Here is an 18636-nt window from a genome sequence, read left to right as displayed (position 1 = left end):
GACCCGTGGTGGGTGGTTCGCAAGGCGGACGCCTACTTGTGTTTGTGAGATATTAACTTTCTTGACACCCGGCACGACAGTTCTACATACATTTTTGTGTGTGTTGTTGGTGCTTCTTACCATCGGGGGCTGTCTTACAGAGGTGGGACAAAGTCATTGTTATGCAAGTCCAAGTCGAGTCGCAAGTCATCAAATTCATGACTCGAGTCTGACTCGAGTCACATGACTCGAGTCCACATCTCATAGGTGGGACAAAGTCATTGTTATGCAAGTCCAAGTCGAGTCGCAAGTCATCAAATTCATGACTCGAGTCTGACTCGAGTCCAAGTCACATGACTCGAGTCCACACCTCTGCTGTCTTATAATCCGAACAATACACTACGGCCCTTCTGTATATCTGTAAAAATTATATATATGAAGAGCTTTACAGATTATCGGATTTATCCATGATATGAAAACGATTCATATTTTTTGTAACGCGTCGGAGGCTTTCGCGACCAAATTCATCAACAATCGAGGTTTTTTTTGTTGTTGTTGGGTTAGATCGTGTAAAAATATAAATGTGTCGTTAAACCCGCCACCACCCGACACAGCCAATGAGCGTGTTTTTTTTATTTTTTTATTTTTATTAATTTTAATGTTTTACCTACGTGATTTACCGAAAAAACCTAAGAATATGAATCATTGCAGTCACGAAAGCTTCAAATCTAGAATGAGTAAGGGGTTTGTCACGTAAACAGAAACATGCCAATTCGTTACTAGTGCAGCGCCCCGGTGTGTTGGAGGGCAAAGCCACAACAATCTTGATTTGAAGCTTTCGTGACTGCAGGAATCCATACTCTTTGGTTCTTTCGGTAAAGTCACGTAGTTAGAAATCAAATCAAATATTTTAATGAAATTATTTTATGTTTTTTATATAAAATATAAAATATTTTTTATATAAAATACATTTTTTTAAATATTTTATTAAAAAATATTTTATTTTATTTCTAACTACGCGACTTTACCGAAAGAACCAAAGCGTAAAGCCACAAACATCTACAAATACACAAATCTGGCGGGTTTACGGATGAGGTGTGGATATTTTTGACGCTTTTAAAATCGCGATTCTTGTTTTGCTCATCGCCCCCCCCCCGCTCCACCCCGCGGGCCCCCGTAGAGGAGGAGGAGCTGCGGTCAGGAAGTGACGTCACACCCCCAGATTGAGCAACACAGCGGCTCGCGTTACAGAAGTCGGCAGCGGTTTCTCATCATCATCATCCTCATCATCGTCAAGCTCGGCACTAACAACTCCTCATCAGCCACCTCGCCATCATCGTCGTCTCTTTCACCACCACTCGTCAATAACTGGCAGTGGTCATCATTAGCCCCCAACCCCCCGGCCTCGTCTCGATCCCCTCGTCGCGAACCTCGCTGATTAGAACCTCGCCACCCCCCCCCCCTCATCATCTCCCCCACCCCTCTTCCTTATCCCCTCGTCTGGGGGGCTACCACCTCATCACCCGCTGGGTCGTCTCACCACCACCACCACATCACCAACACCACATCACCCGCTGGGTCGTCTCGCCACCACCAACACCACCACCACATCACCCACTGTGTCGCCTTACCACCACCACCTCACCACTACCTCACCACTACCTCACCACCACCAACACCTCACCACCACCAACACCATCACCCTCTGTGTCGCCTGACCAACACCAACACCACCACCTCGCCACCATGAACGTCCTCGCGAAGTTGTTCGGCTCGTCGCAGGGCTCGTCCTCGGGCCCCACGGCCCAGGAGGCGATCCACAAGTTGCGCGAGACGGAGGAGATGCTCGTAAAGAAGCAGGAGTTCCTCGAGGGAAAGGTGGACGCCGAGGTGGCGATCGCCCGGAGACACGGCACCGCCAACAAGCGCGGTGCGTATCACTCGACGATTGTCGATTTTTCTTCTTTGTTCTTTCGGTAAAGTCACGTTTCGGCGACAACGCAAGCAGCCGTCTTCAGGTGAAAACCAGGTCTGTCATTCAGACGCTGTCCACCCGACAGACCTGGTTTTCACCTGAAGACGGCTGCTTGCGTTGTGGCCGAAACGTCGTGAGAATTGTATTTTATTATGTTTTATTTTTTATTATTTTATTATTTCCCTTCTACGTGACTTTACCGAAGGAACCAAGGAGATGAATCCCTGCAGTCACGAAAGCTTTAAATCGAAAGATTGTCGATTTTGTTTGGTTCATATTCTCGGTTCTTTCGGTAAAGTGACAGTGACACAAAGTGAAGCGTTTGATGGTTTCGTTTCGTGCAAGATTCACTGCCATTAAATTTACACAAGATACAATTACATACTCTGCTCAACTCTTTCGTAAATATTACAGCTTCCGTCCTAGGATGGGCAAACAAGCTAGAGAATATAAGAATTATATAGGAATTATAAGTGTAATGTTATATTTATATTTGAAGCTTTTGTGACTGCAGGGATTCATTTTCTTGGTTCTTTCGGTAAAGTCACGTAGAAGAGAAATAACAAAATAATAAAAATATAAAACAATAAAAAATATTCACGACGTTTCGACCGCAACACAAGCAATCGTCATCAGGTGTGAAATCCACAGCAAGAAAATTGTTTTTTCTTCCTTCTACGTGACTGTACCGAATGAACCAAGAAGATGAATCCCTGCAGTCACGAAAGCTTTAAATCTAAATGATTTGTGTGTTTCGATTTAAAGCTTTCGCGACTGCAGGGATTCATATTCTTGGTTCTATCGGTAAAGTCACGTAGTGAAGGGAAATAATAAAATAATAAAAGCGTCGTGAGAATTTAATTGTTTTATTTTTATTATTTTATTATTTCCCTTCTACGTGACTTTACCGAAACAACCAAGAATATGATGTGTGTGTGTTAACACTTGTGAGAATTCGCAACAATGCCACGAGAAATGTGCCCCCCTGGGGCCTATGGAGACCACCTGGACAAGATCCCAGGCACGCGTTGGCATTGTTGGTGAACACGTGGGAGGGCACTTGGGCCAGTACACGCTTTTATATTGAACTCACTCTGTTGTCGTTGTATCCTCAAATCTTGTAACTCAATTTTAACCCACTTCTCAATGTGGTATCGACTGCAAACTTGGTATACTTACGTCATACTGATGACAATACTATATTCTATCATAAAAAAAATGTTAAAAATTTTTTTAAACATTCTTTTACACGCTTTTGATAAACTCACTCTGTCTGTTGTTGTTGTATCCTCAAATCTTGGAACTCAATTTTAACCCACTTCCCAATGTGGTATCGACTGCAAACTTGGTATACTTATGTCATACTGATGATAATACTATATTCTATCATGAAAAAAATCAAAAACATATTTTAAAAGTTTTTTACACGCTTTTGATGAACTCACTCTGTTGTCGTATCCTCAAATCTTGTAACTCAATTTTAACCCACTTCCCAATGTGGTATGGACTGCAAACGTGGTTTACTTATGCCATACAGATGACAATACTATATTTACACTATGAGATCTCTTTTACCAGTGGCAAAATATAATGGTAGGTTTTTACCCTTTTAACTGGTACAAAACTGACACCTTTATTCAAGGCATCATGTTTGCAATGACCACAACACAAGTAGTCAATAAAGCAAACAAAAAGAAGCAACTCTGATAAGGATAATAATATGCACTGTCCTTGAAGTTGATTGGCCCACACCCGAGACGGCTTTCTTTAGAGCCTAGTCCCCATTGGTGTAGGGCCAGATGACACCAGAAGGCGTACAACTCAAAAACAGTGCAATATCAGAGTATTGAGAGTTCGGGGTAAACATTTACACTATGAGATCTCTTTTACCAGTGGCAAAATATAATGGTAGGTTTTTACCCTTTTAACTGGTACAAAACTGACACCTTTATTCAAGGCATCATGTTTGCAATGACCACAACACAAGTAGTCAATAAAGCAAACAAAAAGAAGCAACTCTGATAAGGATAATAATATGCACTGTCCTTGAAGTTGATTGGCCCACACCCGAGACGGCTTTCTTTAGAGCCTAGTCCCCATTGGTGTAGGGCCAGATGACACCAGAAGGCGTACAACTCAAAAACAGTGCAATATCAGAGTATTGAGAGTTCGGGGTAAACATTTACACTATGAGATCTCTGTAAATGTTTACCCCGAACTCTCAATACTCTGATATTGCACTGTTTTTGAGTTGTACGCCTTCTGGTGTCATCTGGCCCTACACCAATGGGGACTAGGCTCTAAAGAAAGCCGTCTCGGGTGTGGGCCAATCAACTTCAAGGACAGTGCATATTATTATCCTTATCAGAGTTGCTTCTTTTTGTTTGCTTTATTGACTACTTGTGTTGTGGTCATTGCAAACATGATGCCTTGAATAAAGGTGTCAGTTTTGTACCAGTTAAAAGGGTAAAAACCTACCATTATATTTTGCCACTGGTAAAAGAGATCTCATAGTGTAAATGTTTACCCCGAACTCTCAATACTCTGATATTGCACTGTTTTTGAGTTGTACGCCTTCTGGTGTCATCTGGCCCTACACCAATGGGGACTAGGCTCTAAAGAAAGCCGTCTCGGGTGTGGGCCAATCAACTTCAAGGACAGTGCATATTATTATCCTTATCAGAGTTGCTTCTTTTTGTTTGCTTTATTGACTACTTGTGTTGTGGTCATTGCAAACATGATGCCTTGAATAAAGGTGTCAGTTTTGTACCAGTTAAAAGGGTAAAAACCTACCATAATACTATATTTTATCATAAAAATATCAAAAACATTTTAAAACATTCTTTTACACGCTTTTATATTTAACTCACTCTGTCTGTCGTTGTTGTATCCTCAAATCTTGTAACTCAATTTTAACCCACTTCCCAATGTGGTATCGACTGCAAACATGGTATACTTATGTCATACTGATGACAATACTATATTCTATCATGAAAAATGTATATTTTTTAAGCAATCTTCTTAAATGTTATGTTTTTGCTTGGGTCTAATTGTCCACGCTCAACTCACGTTGGCTGTAAATCACCACGGTCCCCTTACGTTATGGCAAGCATCGGGGCCACTTCTTGGAGTCGTGAAGTTCTTCCACTTCTAGTACATTTCATAAGAGCGTGTTTTTAAAAGAGTTTAAAAAAATGTTACTTATTTTGACCGCATTTTCAGGGTGCTTCAAAAAAATATATATATATTTAAAGAATGTGCGTGTTAACACTTGTGAGAATTCTCAACAATGTCACGAGAAATATGCCCCCCTGGGGCCTGTGGAGACCACACACGTTGACATTGATGGCGAACACGAGGGGACACTTCGACTGTTTGAAGCTATTAACGTGACATTTGTTGTCATGATACAGTGCAGTATTATCCGTTCTTTTTCTATTAAAAGCAATAGTCCCATATATATGTGAACATTTTAAGCACCCTGTATACTACACTACTATATACTACACTATGCACTACACTACTATACACTACACTATACACTACACTACTATACACTACACTACTATACACTACACTACTATACACTACGCTATTTTACACTACATTACTATACACTACACTACTAACACTGCACTACTAACACTGCACTATATACTACACTATACACTACTATACACTACTATACACTACACTATTATACACCACTACTATACACTACTATACACTACACTATTATACACTACACTACTATACACTACACTACTATACACTACACTACTATACACTACACTACTACATACTACACTATTGTAAACTTCACTATACACTATACACTACACTATACACTACACTATACACTACACTATACACTACACTATAAACTACTACATACTATACAGGGTGCTTCAAAAAAATGTTCGCACTTCTGAGAATTTGCAACAACGCCACGAGAAATGTGCCTCAGGGCTCTGAGACCACCTGGAGAAAATCCCAGGCACGCGTTGACAATGGTGGCGAGCAAGCGGAGACTTTACGAAGCTATGAACGTGACATTTGTTATCATGTTACAGTGCATTATCCGTTCTTTTTACATGAAAAACGATAGTCCCATGTAAGTGTTGACATTTTTTTTAAAGCACCCTGCATTTGACTTTGCCAGGTGAAGCTGCCCCTACCCCCCCCACTGAGCTTTGTGTGTTCGCGATTTTTATTCCAGAAGCGACCTGGCCATCACGAATGGTGATAATAGGTCGGCGAAAGTGGCTTCTCGTTGTCATAGCGTGGACTTTTTTTTTGATAGCGGCGGCCAAATATCCCCCCCCCCACCGTTCCATTCCCTGGCTACCACATTCAGATAAGCCCCTCCCCCTTAACTTGTATTTCAGAACTTGTCTCTTGGATTTTTCCTCACTTGATACACTAAATCTGGCTGTGACGGTCCCACCTGATGACGGAGACTTGTGTTGCCTCCGAAACGTCGTGATTTGTATTAATTTCTATTTAATTTGTTTTGCCTACGTGACTTTACCGAAAAAACTAAGAGTACGCGTGGTGATGTTGATTTCTAAACGTGGAGGGGAAAAACCAGAGGGCCCGGAGACAAATCCACGCAACCACAGGGAGAGACGCAAACTCCAAATATACAGCAGCAGGCGTCAGGATCGGGATCGAACCCACGACCTCCTGTATACCAGGCGAGGTAGTTAACATATCCTAGCCACCGTGATGATGATGAGAGAGAGACACGCAAACTCCAAATATACAGCAGCAGCAGGCGTCAGGGTCGGGATCGAACCCACGACCTCCTGTACACCAGGCGAGGTAGTTAACATCTCCTAGCCACCGTGATGATGATGAGAGAGAGAGAGAGACGCAAACTCCAAATATACAGCAGCAGCAGGCGTCGGGGTAGAACCCACGACCTCCTGTACACCAGGCGAGGTAGTTAACATCTCCTAGCCACCGTGATGATGATGAGAGAGAGACACGCAAACTCCAAACATACATTCTAGATTTGAAGCTTTCGTGACTGCAAGGAATCAGAAGATGATTCCAGACATACAGCAGCAGGCGTCAGGGTCGGGATCGAACCCACGACCTCCTGTACACCAGGCGAGGTAGTTAACATCTCCTAGCCACCGTGATGATGATGAGAGAGAGAGAGAGAGACGCAAACTCCAAACATACAGCAGCAGGCGTCAGGGTCGGGATCGAACCCACGACCTCCTGTATACCAGGCGAGGTAGTTAACATCTCCTAGCCACCGTGATGATGATGAGAGAGAGAGAGACACGCAAACTCCAAACATACAGCAGCAGGCGTCAGGGTCGGGATCGAACCCACGACCTCCTGCATACCAGGCGAGGTAGTTAACATCTCGCCACCACGATGCCCCTCCCTCTCCTCTCTCTCAATGACACACGTGCTCACGGTGATGAGCATCTCCTAGCACGGACGCCCCGCTCGACCCGAGCCATATAGTTAGTTGCTCTGATTACTTGCGTTGCCTCTGTTACCTTTCGCCTTGTGGCGTTGTGCTCTCTGCTCTTAACACCGGCGGTGAGACGAGGCCAGGAAGGAGGCTGTCTGGTGCAGGCCTATCAGTTTCAAAGATAACGCGTGCGTTAGTATCAGAGCGTGCTTGTTTGCACGTGTTTGCGGACCTGATGCCCCTTTGGTGTTTGACCGTCTTAACGCCTCCGGTTTTATTGCCAGAAAGGCTACAAACACATTCTTACTTTTCATCATTTTCGATACTGGCTAAAAACAAATGTCCCCGTAGATACTGAGACACCCTAAAAGTACCATGCTCCAAACCCCTAGCAGAGTAGATTTGAGAAGTTTTCGTGACTGCAGGGATCCATACTCTTTGGTTCCTTCGGTAAAGTCACCGCGTAGGTGACTTTACCTACATGACTTTACCGAAAGAACCAAAGAGTATGGACCCTAGCAGAGTGTTCGTCACTCATTTTCAGGGGGTGGCGGGGGGGCGGCACTTTGGCCGATAAGACATCATCAGTGTGTGCGGCTGCCCGCCACACTTCATTTGAAACCATTGGGGGGTTGACAGCAGCACGACGACGACTATGATGATAGCTAGCGCGGTATTTTTAAATCCTTTATATTAAGTTCGCTTGCTTGCTTGCTTGCGTGCTTGCGTGCTTGCTTGCTTGGTTACGACCGTGCAAATCTTTCGGTCGTTTTTTAACCCACTTCCCGTGATCCAATCGAGCTGACATTTTGCACACAGACTCGTTGTGCGTGACAATTAATTTTCGTGAAAATTTTTTTCCAAAATTTTACACTGTTTAGGGAAATTTTTTTAAATATTTAATTACCAATTGCTTAATGCTGGCAGACAATCATCTGACCCATAGGTGGCAGCCATCTCAAGCCAGAGGACGAGAGGACTCTAGCCGCCACGCATATAAAGGATTTATAGTGAAAAACTTAGTTTTTACGGGTTAATGTTTTACTGTCTGTGTTGTCGGTGGGGTGGGGGGGGCACACTAAAGGCTACCAGGGCCCCCTCCCCCCAGTGACCGACAGGGCCTTGGCAATTGAAAGTCGAACACTGCGGCGTCGAGCACTTTACCCCCCCCAGCGGCTCTCAACATGTCTGGGCCGTGGTGCCCCCCCCCCTCCACCCCACTCCAGCCCCAAGCGAGACCGCTCGTCCCACCAGCCCCTCTGCAGATCTCAGAGCCACAGCGCACGGGTGTCGATGAACACACCCCGGGTCAACGCGGTGCGAGGCATTTGTTTGATATCGCGTACTCGTAAAGTGTTTGACGTTGTGTATTAGGGTTTTAATTTTCGATTTATCTTCTTGGTTCTTTCGGTAAAGTCACGTAGAATGGAATTAATGAAATATTATATTATTATTTTATTATGTTTTATTTTTATTATTTTATTATTAGGGTTTTGTGGCGATTCCGCTCCCCCCCAACCCCCCCCACCCCCACCGAGCATTTACCAAATGTCCAAGATTCGCTCTGACCTCTATCTCCCAACACACGCTCGCGAAATCTCGGTCAAATCACTTCCCCGAACACTGTCCTCCGCTGTAGCTCCCAGCGTGCGTCATCGCCAACGCAAACAGCAACCCGACCACCGACAACCAGTCCCCAGCACCACAACCTCTGACCTCTCGTTAAATAATAAATGTATTTGTCCGTGTTTGGCACGCGGTGCGACGCTTGCTCGTACAAGTCGACGTACTGGTAAATGTGTTGCGTCCGAGTGGTGAGAGGTTTTTTAAGTTTGAGGTTCTTGCCGAACGAGCGTTGGCCTCGTGAAAGAGCGGCCGCAGGGGGAATCGCCGAAACACGGAGCAATCGCAAGCCACGATGCGAATAGCGACCGGAGCCAAGGCAAAAGCGCGCCGCAGGAAATTTACATCGAAAATACTGCACAGGCGTGAATGACCATTCAGGCAAATTCCCGTAACGGAAATATTTGAAAAAAGTTATTTGGACAAAGGTACACGCGGATGTAGGATCGTGATCGCACCGGAATGTAAACGGACGAGGCTACGTGCCGAGTACACCAAGAATGTCCTTTCGTCTCGAAAGGGGGGGGGGAGGGCGGGGGGGGGGTGATGCAGGTGAAATGTTTTGCATGATCTTCTTGGTTCTTTCGGTAAAGTCACGTAGAATGGAAATAATAAACTAATAAAAATAAAACATAATAAAATAATTCTCACGACGTTTCGGCCACAACGCAAGCAGCCGTCCTCAGGTGAAGAACAGCGTCTGTCAGAAAGACAGCGTCTGAATGAACACCACCAGGCTTGGCAGCGTATATTTAAGCTGGGTTGGAGGGGGAAGAGCGCCTTGACAAAGGAATTTGCATATCAAGAGTAAAGTTAAGAGTAAAGTTAAAGCGAGAGCCGCTGACCCCCGAACATCCCGGTGGGTCGTCAGTGTACATCGTCGTACTCAAAATGTAACGCGTGGGAGGCTTTCGCGACCAACGTTATCCACAATAGAGGTTTTTGGGTGAGATCGGCTAAATATAAAGGGTGGCGTGAAAACCCGCCGCCACCACCACCCGACACAGCCAATTAGTGAGGTTTTGTCACGTGAACTGAACGTGGCGAATTCATTTACAATCTGAGTACGGTGACGTTTGGCCGGTAATTACAGCCAGCCTCGTCAAGCGAAGCGTCACGGTGCTCGAAGTGTAAATGTTGCGGTGGGTTTACTCTCCAACACACCGGTGGGTTTACTCTCCAACACACCGGTGGGTTTACTCTCCAACACACCGGTGGGCTTACTCTCCAACACACCGGTGGGCTTACTCTCCAACACACCGGTGGGTTTACTCTCCAACACACCGGTGGGTTTACTCTCCAACACACCGGTGGGTTTACTCTCCAACACACCGGTGGGTTTACTCTCCAACACACCGGTGGGTTTACTCTCCAACACACCGGTGGGTTTACTCTCCAACACACCGGTGGGTTTACTCTCCAACACACCGGTGGGTTTACTCTCCAACACACCGGTGGGTTTACTCTCCAACACACCGGTGGGTTTACTCTCCAACACACCGGTGGGTTTACTCTCCAACACACCGGTGGGTTTACTCTCCAACACACCGGTGGGTTTACTCTCCAACACACCGGTGGGTTTACTCTCCAACACACCGGTGGGTTTACTCTCCAACACACCGGTGGGTTTACTCTCCAACACACCGGTGGGCTTACTCTCCAACACACCGGTGGGTTTTCTCTCCAACACACCGGTGGGTTTACTCTCCAACACACCGGTGGGCTTACTCTCCAACACACCGGTGGGTTTACTCTCCAACACACCGGTGGGCTTACTCTCCAACACACCGGTGGGTTTACTCTCCAACACACCGGTGGGTTTACTCTCCAACACACCGGTGGGCTTACTCTCCAACACACCGGTGGGCTTACTCTCCAACACACCGGTGGGTTTACTCTCCAACACACCGGTGGGTTTACTCTCCAACACACCGGTGGGTTTACTCTCCAACACACCGGTGGGTTTACTCTCCAACACACCGGTGGGTTTACTCTCCAACACACCGGTGGGTTTACTCTCCAACACACCGGTGGGTTTACTCTCCAACACACCGGTGGGTTTACTCTCCAACACACCGGTGGGTTTACTCTCCAACACACCGGTGGGTTTACTCTCCAACACACCGGTGTGCTGATGTAGTCACGAATTTCCATGTTCTGTTTACGTGACAAACCTTACTAATTGGCTGTTCCGGGTGGTGGCGGCGATTGTGACGACGCGTTTATATTCACGCGATCTCATACAAACCCCCCCTCTATTGTGGTGTCTATCTCGCTGAAGCACAACCACCACGAGTTCTAGGTTCCTGTGGAATTGCGACATCGCAACTTCCCCCTCCGAGCTTGCCCGCTTGTTTGCCCGGCGAAGCAGGGTCCCCCCCCCACCCACCCCCCCGGCACCTTTGAATGCTTTCGGAAATTTCCACAATTTCAAATCGTGTTTGCTTGCAAAGCCCTCGCTGGACAATGGGCCTCCCCCTCAACCTGCCCTGCCAACACTGCCGCAGACCTCAACGCAAACACCGCCGCCACCTGCGCCGAAGCCAATGGACGCTAACGCCAATAGAAACGCGAGCACCGGCAACAAACACTGACACCACATTCTACCGGCGGCAACAAAAACCTAATGCCGACACACCGGCACCAAGCACAAACCGAGGACGAATAGTACTTCGCCGTACCCCCTGCGGTGTGTACCCGCTACGGTGTGTACCCGCTGCGGTGTGTACCCGCTGCGGTTTGTACCCCCTGCGTTGTGTACCCGCTGCGGTGTGTACCCGCTGCGGTGTGTACCCGCTGCGGTGTGTACCCCCTGCGTTGTGTACCCGCTGCGGTGTGTACCCCCTGCGTTGTGTACCCGCTGCGGTGTGTACCCGCTGCGGTGTGTACCCGCTGCGGTGTGTACCCGCTGCGGTGTGTACCCCCTGCGTTGTGTACCCGCTGCGGTGTGTACCCGCTGCGGTGTGTACCCGCTGCGGTGTGTACCCGCTGCGGTGTGTACCCGCTGCGGTGTGTACCCGCTGCGGTGTGTACCCGCTGCGGTGTGTACCCGCTGCGGTGTGTACCCGCTGCGGTGTGTACCCCCGCCGTCCTCGTGTGATCACCACCGGGGCGATGCAGGCGTTGTTTATGCTGCCCCGAGGAGTGAGTCACGCGCGGAGCCACTGGCTGCGACATCTTGGCTGCGAAGCTGCCACGGAATTCTAATTTTACTTTGCCGACAGCCTTGCCCGGCTTATTGCCGGCTCCAGCTAGCCGGGGTCCGGCTAGCCGGGGTTTTGCTGCGCTGCAATCCACGGGCGTTAGCAGCCACGCACGGCTACAGGGTTAGACTGGCGGTTCTCAACCCATGGGGTTTACAGGCTGGGGTGGGCGGGTGCTGACATCGGCATGGATGCCGTGCGGGAGACATTGCCAATGGTAGCGCCATGCTGGTGTGGACGTGGGACCTCTCTGGTTATGCCTTCATAACCTGGGGCGGGGGGGGGGGCGCGGGTCTTAATTTTGGGTTGATAATTGTTTTTTTACCCTTTTATCTGGCAACAAAAGTGACACCTTTTTTACAAGGAGTCATGTTTGCATTGACCACAATACCTGCAGTCGTAATGCAAACAAAACCACTGGGTTAGCTGAACATTAAGACACTCTGACCGTGCCCCCTCACCGTGCCCCCTCTGCTCCCCCCCCACCACCACCGCTCCGGTTTAGCCGCCCTGTCGGCGCTGAAGCGCAAGAAGCGCTACGAGAAGCAGCTGGCGCAGATCGACGGCACGCTGTCCACCATCGAGTTCCAGCGCGAGGCGCTCGAGAACGCCAACACCAACACCGAGGTGCTCAAGACGATGGGCTTCGCCGCCAAGGCCATGAAGAAGGCCCACCAGGACATGTGAGACCACACGACCCACACCGCCCACACCGCCTGTCTTGCAGCCAGCGTCACGGCACAAAGCGCACTGCTGTGTCGCATGCATTCCCAGTGTCACACTTGTATGTGTGTGTAGAGAAGTTCCGACGGACGTACTCGTAGACGCAGGTAAGTTATGGGCTTCCGCCAGGGTTTATTAGTGCTGTTACAATATTACACAGCAGGATACACAACTCCCAGGGGCTAGGGGGGGTCCTACTCTGAGTCCGGGTCCCTGCCGGCTAGCTCCGGTCTCTCTCTCGTGTCGGATCGTGGACTCTGCCGACTCCACCGACACACACACAGACACACACCCAGACACACACACAGACACACACACAAACACACACAGTCACACACAGCAACACAGACACACACACAGACACACACACAGACACGCACCTCTACGGCTACCACCGGCTTCTCCCCAGACTCACCACTCGATCTCTCTCTCTATCCCTGGTTCCCTCTTCACCCTGCTTACTCTACCCGTTCCCACAGTGACCCCGCTCACATCACGGGTTCTCCTTTAAGTAGCCTAGGAGACGTGACGTCATCGCACTGAACGGCACGCCTGACGTCACGTCCCCATTTTACTCCTCTACATATGCATGCGTGTTGAACTCGTTTCGTACGTAGCCAAGTGCGCGAATCGGAGGTGCGAGGGAAGGACAAAAAAGCCGAACGCAAAAAGCGGTTCTAAAGGAATTCGTTTGTATTCTGGATGAATTAAAAGTGCCGTAGCTCCCCCTAATATCGGAAGAGCGTTCCAGACGGCCGCAGACGCGCAGCTGAAAGCGTGCGATGCGGTCACCGTCTTTGTTCGATGGCTCGACCTAAGCCGCTGCGGACTTCGCGTGATGGTTTCTTGCTTCTTGATGAGATCGGCAAGTTGTTGCGGTTCATTTGTGGCAAGCATCGCCGGTGTAACTGCCAGCGTCAAACGCTCGCCTTCAGTGGCGGTCGCCTAACCACGTGGGTTTTCGCAGACACGCAGAACGCGCGCGTTTATTTCTCTTCGGTTTCAATATTTCGGCTGGATGTAAAAATCCCTCGCGATCGAAAGTATTGTTTGCAAAGGGCGTGAGTGCGTGTATGTGCGTGCATGTGCGTGCATGTGTATGCGTGCATGCGTGTGCGCATGTGTGTGGGTGCACGTGCGTGTGTGTGTGCGTGCATGCGTGCGTGTGTGCACGTGTGTGTGTGGTGTGTGTGTGTGTGTATGCGTGTGCTTCCCCTGGGTTGGGTCACTCTTCATTGAGTGTCTCTCCTCACCAACTCGTGCCGCTGCCGCCGCCGTGGGCACCGTCACTGCCCAAGATGCAGCAGCAGCAGCATCAGTAGTAGCATCAGCAGTAGCATCAGTAGTAGCATCAGTAGTAGCATCAGCAGTAGCATCAGCAGCAGCAGCGGCAGCATCGGCGCGTGCCAACGTAGTGGTCCCTTGCCATTCAGCATTGGTACAAATTGACAGAACTCGGCACGTTCATCAATAACGCTGCGGCCTGAAAAGGGAAAAATAAGTAACGGGCGACGTTTTGGGCAACGGCCCTTCTTCACGGCACGTGATATCACTCAAGAGGTCCATTGCCCGAAACGTCGACGATTGTACATTTTTCCTGTTAAGGCCGCAGAGTTTTACTGACGTACGTGTCGAATCGTTGCCGCTACCAATGCAGCCGCAGCATCGCCTTTTGGCGTCATCTGGTCCAACACCATGTGAGACTAGGCTCTAAGAAAAGCTGTCTCGGGTGTGGACCAATCAACTTCAAGGACAGCGCATACATTATCAGAGTTGTGTCTTTTGTTTGCATTATGACTGCAGGTATTGTGGTCAATGCAAACATGACTCCTTGTAAAAAAGGTGTCAGTTTTGTTGCCAGATAAAAGGGTGAAAAAACAATTATCATAATTTGTTTCATCGAGAAAATGGTGCCTGGATCGGTGTCACGCATGGCACAATCGCCGCGGTTTACCCGCCCCCGAGTTGTTGTGAGCTTGTGACGCCAACGCCGCCGCCTCTTCTCCCGTCTCTGGGCAGGGACATCGACAAGGTGGACGACCTCATGGCCGACATCACGGACCAGCAGGACCTGGCGCAGGAAATCTCCGACGCCATCTCCAAACCCATGGGCATGAGCGATGACTACGACGAGGTGTGACCCCCCCCCCTGCCCCCCGACCCGTCCCTCGCCCCCTCGTCGCAGCTTGGATCTCTCACCGTGAATTCCTTCGTTAGTTGCCTGCGTTGTTCACTCTTCATCCACGATGGAGGGGGTTTTGTTGGGTTTCGATCGCCTGAATATAAAAACGTGTGCGTCGTTAAACCGCGCCACCACCCGACGCAGCCAAATTCGTGAGGTTTGTCACGTGCACAGAACGCACCGTCGCCTTGACGAGGCCGTCGCCTGATGATGCCGCTTGTAATTGCCGACGAAACGTCACGGCACTCGAATTGCAACGGTTGCGCGTTTAACTCTCCAACGCGCATCCGGTGTGTTGAACTCGTAACTAATAGTCGCGTTTTGTTCACGTGACAAACCTCGCTCGTTTAGCTGCGTCCGGTTGTGGCGGTCTAATTCAAATATCGGTCGCGAAAGCCTACTCCGCGTTAAACTTAATTCTTCATCGTTAAGCCCCCCCCCCATTAGCTTTCCACCGTTAGCCGTTCGCCATCGAGAGCCCTTCACCGTTATCCCCGCGTCGTCTCGTCTCCCCCGTGGCTAACCCGGCGTGGTCGCGGCGCGTGCGCCAGGACGAGCTGATGGCCGAGCTGGAGGAGATGGAGCAGGAGGAGCTCGACAAGGAGCTGCTCACCGTGGGGGACGACGAGCTGCCCAGCGTGCCCAGCCAGTCGCTGCCCGGTGTGTACCGCGTCGGCACAACCTCCAATCACCGCCTCGATCACCGCCTCAATCACCACCACCGCCGTGCATGAGCGTGTTCGGTTAGCCGAACCCTCGTGTTTACCTTGCCGGCACAACCTTCAATACCACCTCGATCAGCACCTCAATCACCACCTCAATCACACCACCTCAATCAGCACCTCAATCACCGCCTCAATCACACCACCTCAATCAGCACCTCAATCACCGCCTCAATCACCGCCTCAATCACCACCTCAATCACCGCCTCAATCACCGCCTCAATCACCACCTCAATCACCGCCTCAGTCACCACCTCAATCACCGCCTCAATCACGGCCTCAATCACGGCCTCAATCACCACCTCAATCACCGCCTCAACCACCTCCTCAACCACCACCTCAATCACCACCTCAATCACCACCTCAACCACCACCTCAACCACCTCCTCAACCACCACCTCAATCACCACCTCAAATACCACCTCAACCACCACCTCAATCACCACCTCAACCACCGCCTCAATCACCGCCTCAATCTCCACCTCAATCACCGCCTCAATCACCGCCTCAATCACCGCCTCAACCACCGCCTCAATCTCCACCTCAATCACCACCTCAATCACCGCCTCAATCACCACCTCAATCACCGCCTCAATCACCACCTCAATCACCGCCTCAATCACCACCTCAACCACCGCCTCAATCACCACCTCAATCACCGCCTCAATCACCGCCTCAATCACCGCCTCAACCACCGCCTCAATCTCCACCTCAATCACCGCCTCAATCACCGCCTCAATCACCGCCTCAATCACCACCTCAATCACCGCCTCAATCTCCACCTCAATCACCACCTCAATCACCGCCTCAATCACCGCCTCAACCACCGCCTCAACCACCGCCTCAACCACCGCCTCAACCACCGCCTCAATCACAACCTCAATCACCACCTCAACCACCACCTCAACCACCACCTCAACCACCACCTCAACCACCACCTCAATCACCACCTCAACCACCACCTCAATCACCACCTCAATCACCACCTCAACCACCACCTCAATCACCGCCACGCACGCACGGACGGCCACTCCCCGGTGTGCACCGCATCGGCACAACCTCCAAACGCACCCAGCCAGCCGCTGCCCGGCACGCGCCACACCGATAACCGCGCTGGCACCGCCGTGTAACCACACCGTCACCCTAACCACCAGTGCCACACACCCAACGCATGTATACAAACACACAACATCAACCAAACACCACGCGAAATTGCGCGCACACACAAACCATTCATCATCTAGACACCAAGCGTGCCTCCCGACTCCTGCCCATGCCACCCATACCCCTGCCCGTGCCCCCCCCCCCTGACCCCACCCCCCCTGATCCCACCCCCCCTGACCCCCCACCTCTGACCCCACCTCCCGTGTCGTGCAGCTGCGGGGAAGAAGGTGGTGGTGGCGGAAGACGAAGATCTGAAGGAGCTGGAAAACTGGGCCTCCTAAAGCACACAGTCGCCCTTCATCGTGGGCGGTGGCGGTGGCGGTGGGCGCACGGTGGTGGTGGTGGGGGGGTTGTGGAGTTGGGTATGGGAGCTCACAAGGCCTTCCCTTGTCACCAGTACCCAGCGACCACACCCCGCAGTCTACGCGTGCTGAGAAGACACTGTAAAACCACAATTAATGCATCTATACATGTGTGTGTGTGTCTGAGAGTTAATAGCCAGACTGTCGTCATCGTCGTCGTCGTCGTCGGTGTTTGCTTGAGCGATTGCGCCAATTTATAATAAGTTCAGTTGCCGGAGGGGGGGGTGGGGGGGGGGCTAGGGAGGGGGGGGGGGCTTCCCCGGTGACGCCGCCCTACTCGCCGTGGTGGATCGGTGCCACAGAGCCGCGGCAAATCAAAACTTCGTAACGCCATCGTCCTGTACATTTTTACTGTGAAGAGCCGTTTTCAACGTTGAAGACAACGCTATTCAAATCAATCCGCTTGCGAGTGATGCACAGTGCGGGACTGCACGGGGGAGGGGGGGGGGTTAGGGGTGGGGGTTAGGGGTGGGGTTAGGGGGGGGGGTTAGGGGGGAGGGGTTGGGGGGGGGACGTTGGCAAGAGACTACTAAGGGGACGCGACGGTGCGTCGATTCGTAATCGAGCGGTCTCGATTCCTGCGAGATTTGTCGAGCCTGGGCTTGTCCCCATTTGTCTTGATTCATCGGTGGCGCTGCCAATAGCTCGCTTCTGTTCCTCGACTAACCAGATAGCAAGTTGGGGGTGGGGGGGGGGAAGTATCACCTCTGTTCCCAGGTGTGCCACTGGACGGGAGGTCGGGTGGTGTGGCTTGAGGGAGGGCGGGAAGCGAGATCGGCTTCCGATTCTATAGGGGTCGATTAAATGTGGTCGATTAAATTGTATTTTAGTCGATTTAACTGAGGCAATCGTCGCAGCTGGAGATGAACGCGTGTGTTAGAATGGACGTTCTGCGGTTTGTGTGTGCAAGTGGGTCACGTGACCAGCCTCCCCCCCCCGCGCTAAATATTTCACGATACAAATATAGAAATACTATTATATTGAGTTGAATAATAAATCATAACAACACTACTCAGGAAAGCCTCCACAGCATTTTTTTTACAAGGTCGGGGAGGGGTGGCGGCTGCTGCTCCAGTAGGGGGGGGGGGTGGGGGGGAGTTTGGCTTCGCGTGAGAGGAGGAAACCGGAGGAATCTGGAGGAATTTGGAGGAATCCGGAGGAATCTTGGGGAAACCGGAAGAAACCGGAGGAAACCGGAGGAATCCGGAAGAATCTGGAGGAATCCGGAGGAATCTGGAGGAACCCGCAAGAAACGGGAGGAATCTGGAG

At 50.1% G+C, this 18636-nt stretch overlaps 1 protein-coding gene across 1 annotated transcript; it reads left to right on the top strand.

Moving 5' to 3' along the window:
- Window positions 1-1447: 1447 nt before the first annotated feature.
- LOC144949644 (charged multivesicular body protein 4b-like) lies at window positions 1448-17801 on the top strand. Its single transcript, XM_078879629.1, has 5 exons — window positions 1448-1909; window positions 12720-12897; window positions 14957-15071; window positions 15671-15779; window positions 17219-17801. The coding sequence occupies exons 1-5, from the start codon at window positions 1726-1728 to the stop codon at window positions 17284-17286; spliced, it is 654 nt and encodes a 217-aa protein (XP_078735755.1). The 5' UTR covers window positions 1448-1725; the 3' UTR covers window positions 17287-17801.
- Window positions 17802-18636: the final 835 nt, after the last annotated feature.

The sequence above is a fragment of the Lampetra fluviatilis genome, chromosome 54, assembly GCF_964198595.1.
Source record: "Lampetra fluviatilis chromosome 54, kcLamFluv1.1, whole genome shotgun sequence".
Lineage (NCBI taxonomy): Eukaryota > Metazoa > Chordata > Hyperoartia > Petromyzontiformes > Petromyzontidae > Lampetra > Lampetra fluviatilis.
The sequence above is the reverse complement of the archived record's forward strand: the minus strand, read 5'-3'. Positions and strand labels throughout refer to the sequence as shown.